The sequence below is a fragment of the Zingiber officinale genome, chromosome 11A, assembly GCF_018446385.1.
Source record: "Zingiber officinale cultivar Zhangliang chromosome 11A, Zo_v1.1, whole genome shotgun sequence".
Lineage (NCBI taxonomy): Eukaryota > Viridiplantae > Streptophyta > Magnoliopsida > Zingiberales > Zingiberaceae > Zingiber > Zingiber officinale.
The window spans coordinates 24,910,419-24,918,246 of NC_056006.1; the positions used below are offsets into that span (position 1 = coordinate 24,910,419).

General features: G+C 39.1%; 1 protein-coding gene across 2 annotated transcripts; it reads right to left on the reverse strand.

The window, feature by feature from the left end:
* Nucleotides 1-3,992: 3,992 nt before the first annotated feature.
* LOC122032646 (putative U-box domain-containing protein 42) lies at nucleotides 3,993-6,182 on the reverse strand. 2 transcript variants are annotated; one of them, XM_042591960.1, is made up of 3 exons: nucleotides 5,338-6,182; nucleotides 4,954-5,267; nucleotides 3,993-4,871 (listed from the first exon to the last, which is right to left on the reverse strand). In XM_042591960.1, the coding sequence occupies exons 2-3, from the start codon at nucleotides 5,093-5,095 to the stop codon at nucleotides 4,285-4,287; spliced, it is 729 nt and encodes a 242-aa protein (XP_042447894.1). In that variant the 5' UTR covers nucleotides 5,096-5,267; nucleotides 5,338-6,182; the 3' UTR covers nucleotides 3,993-4,284. The 2 variants fall into 2 exon arrangements, with proteins under 2 accessions (XP_042447894.1, XP_042447893.1); XM_042591959.1 differs by having other exon boundaries at nucleotides 3,993-4,874.
* Nucleotides 6,183-7,828: the final 1,646 nt, after the last annotated feature.

Sequence of the window (7,828 nt, forward strand, 5' to 3'; positions counted from 1 at the left end):
TAAAGTTTATGTTTTATGTTTAAATGCTTAAGGAATATATATATTTATGTTTAAATGCTTAAGGTATATATATATATATATATATATATATATATATATATATATATATATATATATATATATATATATAACTGCTTAAGAATCCAATAAAGCATAAGTGGTTATCCTTGTAATGACAATTTTTCCTGTGTCAATGGTAACATCACATGCGGTTTAAGTTCCTATATATACTTAAACTGCATGTGATGTTACCATTGACACAGGAAAAATTGTCATCACAAGGATAAACACTTATGCTTTATTGGATTCTGGAGCTACGCATTCCTTTATACCTAAATCTTTTGTGAATTGTTTAGAGATCATTCCTGAGCACTTGGAAGGAGGATGTAGATTGACAGTCCCGTCAGGGGAAGAGATGTTGTCTACTAGTTGAAATGTGGAGCTTGGGTTGTAGGAAAACACCGTTCGAGCATATCAGATTGTGTTGCTGATGCTCGAGTTTGATATGATACTAGGAATGGATTGGTTGGCAATAGATGGAGCTACGATTGATTTCTGACAAAGGACAGTGTTGATCAGACCAAACGACGAGAAGTTATTTATCTTTGAGGCAGTGAAAAGAAGGCTGGTGTCGTATGTCATATCAAGTGTTCGTGCATGGGAGCTCTTGCATAAAGGCTGTCAGGGATTTCTAGCCAGCATCATGTTAGTCCCGGACGTAGCTAGTTAGCCTATAGAGGAGGTGGAAGTGGCTAGGGAGTTCCCTAAGGTATTCCCGGATGATGTTGTCGACATCCCACCTAAGAGAGAGGTAGAATTTGTTATTGAATGGTTGTCGGGTATAATGCCAATTTCTGAGGTGTTGTGTTGCCTAACACCCGAAGAAATGAAAGAATTAAAGGACTAGATCCAAGAGCTGCTGGATAAGGGGTTTATTCACCCTAGTCACTCTCCATGGGGCATGCCAGTGTTATTCGTGAAGAAGAAGGGCGGAAGCATGAGACTCTCTATATTAACTATCGAGAATTGAATAGGGTGACTGTAAAGAATAAGTACCTGTTGTCGAGGATTGAGAATCTCTTCAACTAGTTGCAAGGAGCATCAGTATTCTCAAAGATAGATCTTCGTTTAGGGTACCATCCATTTAGGGTGAAAGAAGTAGATGTTCACAAGACGACCTTCAGAACTTGATATGGGCATTATGAGTTTTTAGTGATGTCATTCGAATTATCAAATGCCCCAGCGATCTTCATGGATCTCATGAATTGCGTGTTCCAATCGTACTTGAATGAATTCGTTATTGTATTCATATATGACATCCTGATGTACTCCAAGAGCAAAGAGGAGCACCGACAGTACTTGAGGACCACATTGCAGGTACTTTGAGATCAAAAGCTATATGCTAAGTACAGCAAGTGTGAATTCTGGTTGGAGAAGGTGGCATGTTTAGGCCACATTATTTCAAACGAAGGGGTAGTAGTGGACCCATCCAAGGTGGAAGCTGTGAAAGAATGGGCAATGTCGAGAAGCGCAATTGAGATACACAGCTTCTTAGAGTTGGTCGGCTAATATCGAAAGTTTATCCAAGGTTTTTCGTCCATTATAGTGCCCTTGACAGCCTTGACGAAGAAGAATGCCAAGTTCGTATGGGGAACTGACTATCAGAAAAGTTTTGAGGAACTGAAGCAAGTACTTACTACCGCGCCGGTTCTAGCTATGCCATCAGGATAAGAGGACTATGTGCTATATATTGATGCTTCTAAACTTAGAATGGGTGTCATTTTGATGTAGCATAGTTATTGCTTATGGGTCTAGACAATTGAACACTCATGAGAAGAATTATCCGACACATAACTTGGAATTAGAAACAGTTGTTTTTGCCTTAAAAATTTGGAGACATTGGCTGGAGCTCATGAAGGATTACAACGGTGATATTAGCTATCACCTAGAAAAGGCTAATGTCGTTGGAGATGCCTTCATAGGAAGACAACAATCGTAGCCCACTTATCGATGCAAAAAACTTCTTTAAACAGAGATTCAGAGTTTCGAACTGGAGATCGATGCTAAAGGCAATGATCCTAGATTATTCACACTGAGGGTACAATCTACTTTAAGAGACTACATCTACATCGGATAGGCAACAGACGAGCAATTGCAAAAGTAGAGACGAAAGGATGAAGCTAAGGGTCGGATGTTGTATTCTGTGGAGGATGGAATAACCAAATATAGAGGATGACTTTGGGTACCCAATACTGATTCCCTTAGGGTGGAAATTATGATAGAGACACATACTTCTCCATATTCCATACATCCGGGGAGTACAAAGATGTATAACGACTTACAACTATTCTATTGGTGGCTAGTCATGAAGGTAGACATTAAACATTTTGTATTGGAATGTCTAAATTGTCAACATGTAAAGGCGGAGCATCAGAGACCATCAGGGATATTTAGACCACTCCTTATTCTCAAGTGGAAATGGGAGAACATTACGATAGACTTTGTGGTGGGATTGCCGAGGACGGTGAAAACCTTTAATGTCATTTAGGTGATCGTTGATCGTTTCACTAAATCATCACATTTTTTGCCCGTAAAGACGATTTTTACTATGACGCAGTATGCAGAATTATACATTCGAGAGATAGTCAGACTACATGGGATTTCAGTTTCAATAGTGTCAGATAAGAATCCGAGATTTATATCGCCCATCTAGAAAAGTCTGCACACTGCTATGAGAACTAAGTTGTCATTTAGTACTATGCTTCACCCCCAGACGGATGGCCAGTCAGAGAGGGTGATACAGATCCTAGAGGATTTGTTACGTGCTTGCGTGATCGATTTTCAAGGAAGCTGGGAGTCGAAGCTACCTCTAGTGGAGTTTACCTATAACAATAATTATTAGTCGTTTTAGGGATGACTCCTTATAAGACACTTTATGAGAGAAAGTGTAGATCACCTATTCATTGGGACGAGATGGGAGAACGAACTGAGATTGGATCATAAATCATTCAGCATACAACAGACTTAGTAGTCAGAATCCATGATAGAATGAGGGTCGCTTAGAGCCGACAGAAGAGTCATACTGATAGGAGAAGAAGAGAGCTCGAGTTTTGGAGACCATGTGTTTATAAAGGCAGCTCCCATGAAGGTAATTTGGCAAGAAGGACAAATTTTATTCAAGATACATCGGACCATTTGAGGTTCTGGACAGAGTGGGAACCTTGGCATATCGAATGACCTTACAATCTAATCTTACGAGAGTACACAATGTATTCCATGTATCTATGCTTCGTAAGTACATGTCAAATTCTTCACACGTACTAAACTTTAAGCCATTGCAGCTTACACCAAACTTGTCTTATAAAGATAGGCCTACGTAGATTTTAAGCAAGAAGCTGCGGAATAGGGCGATAAAGATGATCAAAGTCATGTGGTTAAATGACTCCGAGGAGAAAGCCACTTGAGAGACCAAGACTAACATGAAAAGTCACTATCTGAAATTATTTGATATATTTTAATTTTAAGGATAAAATTTTAATTAAGAATGGGAGAATTATAGTGTTCAAAATATATTTACATAAATCATATGCCGGTTTGTATTAAATGTGTTAAAATAATTTGAATAAATAATTTAAATAAATAAATTATAATTCTAAACTTTGTATTTATTTGTAAATTAATTATTATTCTGATTATGAAATCAGACGATCTATTCTGTTGAGAAGGAATAAATCCTAACATATGGAAGGATAATTTAATCTTCCTCGGGATTCGCCTCGACAGATCCCTCTTCAATCAGAGAAAAAAACATATAAGAGTTTTCGGCCTGTCATCGAGGATTGAGTGAGAGGAAAGATGTAAGATTACATACATCCGAATAAAAAATTAAAAAGTTAGATAACTCGAAGTTCGTCCTAGGATGAATTGCTTCGTAATCTAAGAGTTTAAACCAGTAATTACATGCCTAAATTGGAGCTCAAATCCTCTTATTCGTAATTTATAAAATAAAGGATAATCTATTTTATAGATTAATTTATTTTAATGGATTCCATCACTTAAATAGATGAGTGGACCATCCTCTAATATATAATTTATGGACAAAAGATCTCGTCTACCTAAAAACACGAATCCTCTAGTCCACAATTTTGGATCCCGTCTACTTATAGAGCACAGATCCTCTTGTATGTAAATCTCGGCCATTTTCTTGCCATTGCCGTTGCCGTCCCCTCTGTGGAAAACAGAGACCAGGACAGTAGCCCACGATCAGGCCCTCCGGTTGGCCGATCATCTTGCAGACAGTGCGATGAGCAGCTTTGCAGCGACCACGGCAAGCGCCTCCAGCTCAGAGTTGAGGAATTCAACGAAGGTTTGCATCACGCCGATCTCCATGACCACCGAAACTACAGTGGCCATCGCGTATGGCAGCTTGGCCAGGGAAAGCAAGATCCTTACAAGGTTCGCACTCGCTTCTTCCGGTATGGAGCTCTTAATCAATTGGGCGATGCTGTATATGAAGTAATGCGAGACGATGGTGTGCCCGGTCTCGCTCACTTTCATCTCCGACGAACCTTCTTCGTCAGATTCGAGTATGTTGGCGAGGATCGTGGTGGCCTCCTTGGGAGAATCCAGCGGCTCGCTGTTGATTCTGCGCGGAAGAATCTCTTCGACCACAGTCTGCATGATGCCTGCGGCCATCAGAATGTTGCAGTTGGGAGGGTGAGCTGAGATCTGCACCAGAGCTCTGAGTGCTTCCCTTCTGATCATTTGAATCAGGGTGGTGGAGGCTCTCTCTGCAACATAAGTCTTCATCTCATCCTCAAGAACAATTCCTCCGAGGTAGCTCACCATCTCCATCCGCACCTCTTCCGAACCTGCTGCATTCATCATGATAATTGATAAACAAACAATAATCTAAATTATACAACGATAAATGTTTAAGGATTGAATGGATACCATCGATGAGGTGGTTCAAAAGCGGTTCCATGAAGCCATTCTCTGCCATGCATCTGATGTTTATCGGCGACTTCTCCAAGTTCTTGAGAGTTTCTTCTGCTTTGGCCGCGGAGAAAGGATCGGCTTCCTTGTTGTACTTCATGGAGATGAGGATCAAGATGCCGCCGGGGTTCCCCCTATCCTGTCCAAGAACATTTCGGATTTGGAGAGCACTAGCAGGAATGAAACAGCTGCATGCCTCTCTTAGGAGTTGTAGCTGGATATCATCTTGATTGTCCTTGTGAGGGCTTTATTCTTGTGTTTGCAACAATGACCTGACAATTCAAAATCCATGATCATAAAGAAACTGCAGCCTAACTGGACCTGCAAGACCAGAATTCAAACCTCCCCGGCTTCATCCTCCACCAGCAAGCGCAGAAGCTGCATCACCTCTCACCGCACATTCGTGCAGAAGAAAATGAGTAACTTAATTCCGGCATTGTGCATGTGCTCCCTGTTGCACCTTCTCAGTTGGCTCAGCACTTGCAGCTCCTTGATTGCATCTAGCAACATGTCCTCTGAATTGGCTAGTGACAAAGCGCTTCTTGCGATCCTTATCCTCGTCGCCTCGCTCCTGTCCTTCCACTCTGTGATGGAGTGCTTCAGTGCCAAATTGCTGCTGAAACCCACACTTTTGATCTCCATCCTTGTTGTCGGCCAGACTACATTGTTCCAACACATTTCGAACCACTCCAAAATCCATATAATCCATAAAGAGACTTACAGATACATTAGTTTTCATTTGTAAGCAAATTTTAAAATGGGTTGAGAAAAATTTAGAAAAGCATGCAAAAAATCCATAAAATTATTATGTGATAAAGAAATGAGCGGTATGAAAAAGCCAGTAAAGATCTTAAAAGCAGGCAAAGTGATGTAGAAAGTCTCTCAACGTGCGCGAACAAGTGGCAAAAGAAGTGAGTCACGTATGGATGAAATGTAAATTAATCTAAGCAAAAGGTACACTGCTTTTAACAAAGATGAACATCTCAATTCTCAACAAAGTTTCCAGACATGATTTAGAACCATTGTTCCCAGACAAGATTTAAACCATCGTTGATATCGATTGGTCAGGCTATTTTAATGATGCAAGCTCAACATCCAATAGTAGTAACATAAAGAATCCGACTAAGTTTCAGATTGAAATATCAGAAAATTTATTACAGCAGAGACAATAAGAGGACGACATATCAAACTAATAGAACTTAGCTTTTAGCCCTGCCAGCATTATTGTCTTTGATACGTGCACGATTATCCAGCTTAACGAATCGTTTAAGGTCTTCAAAAGGAAGAGTCTCTGAGTCCTTTCTTCGGAGCTCACTTAATGGAGGGCGTTTGTCCAGTAGATGCCACAGCCAATCTGGATACTCTGCGTCCGGCAAAATTTTGGGGTCTCCACCTTCTTTAAGGATGTTGGCTCCATAAACTGTTGTGCTTTTCACTTCTTTGCTTAATCCAGCTGCTTTAGGAGCATCACCACCTTTAGAACCTTTCTTTGCTTTGCCACCTGCTGCAAACCCTCTGATTGCCACAAGTAGTGTAGCCTTGTTGGGAATGATGAAACTTCTCATTAACCTCCTGCAACTCATGTCTTTTGTATCAAGTTTGAAGCTGCAAATTATGCATGTATTTAGAAAATTAGTATAGAAAATGAGTATAACAACTGACTGATTTATAATTAATACAGTTTAACATAAATAAGAATTCAGATTTTTACTATCGAGATTATATACATTAATCTGTGTATTCATTCAACATCAACCCTATCTAATGTTATTTTACATCTAGTTCAGAAGGGGAAGTTAGACAAACTAACTAACTGTCAGTGTTTGAGAATAAGAAAGGCACATTTGGACTCTACTAATATCTTAATCTCTTCAATAACAATTATAATGAAGAAATATGACTCTTCTGCAGGTTGATATAGGAGTGAAATGCACAATGCGATCATCTTGATGCTTGATGGTAAATTTGGCTCAATCAAACTGTATCCTCTTCAAAATAGTAGATTGATATCCATTTTGTAAAGTTGGAAAAAGGAACAGCATAACTCTTGAAGGTCCTATAGTTCTTTGGTTCTGCTGAAAAAGTAGTGTTTGGGAAATAATCACACTAATTTCTTCGTGGCCTTTTAAACTTTAGTTAGTGTGTCCTCCTTCTCATACTATCATTGAATAAGCTCCTCAACTAAAGAAGTCTGATCCCACATTCTTATTTATACCTGACTTTTTAACTCAAGAACTGGTTTAGTGTAAACACTGCATTTTTTCTCACAAAAAAAATGTCCATTTTTGTTAAAAAAACTTTTATGATGTTGCATAATTTGTAAGCATAATTTCATAATCATTCTTCAGTGTAACAATGAATTGGTGGATCTTCAAGTACAAATACACTATACTTCTTTCCAAGGAACACACTACTTATGCACTATCACCTCATTACTTAATTATTTCCTATTATTGATTGCTGAAAGAAAACTAATAAACTAACTGGAAAAGAATAAAAAGGATTATGGAAAGCTTGTAGAAAATATTCTCAATCAATAATGCACGATACTTTTCCATCACCACATTGTGACAATCGGGATTTAGAGTGCTCTTGAAAATCAAGGCGTTTCTAGTGGCAAACAGGAAGGTTATGTGACAAAGCCATGCACTTCCGTTATCAGACAATGGGGGTTTTCACTGATTGGAATCGCTACATAGGAATTTTGCACTAATAAACAAGGTAGGAAGAGAAGACCTAACGTTCAGCATTTTTCAAATCAATAGTTCTGTTCATAGGAGAACTAACAGAAATACTGGGAAGAATCAGAGACGCAATCGATTGGGAGAAATTT

Coding starts and splice junctions, on each gene's coding strand:
- LOC122032646 (XM_042591959.1), bottom strand. CDS start 5,095: ATGAAGTACAACAAGGAAGCCGATCCTTTCTCCGCGGCCAAAGCAGAA. Junction 4,875..4,953: donor TTTGAACCACCTCATCGATG/GTATCCATTCAA, acceptor TGATGAATGCAG/CAGGTTCGGAAGAGGTGCGG.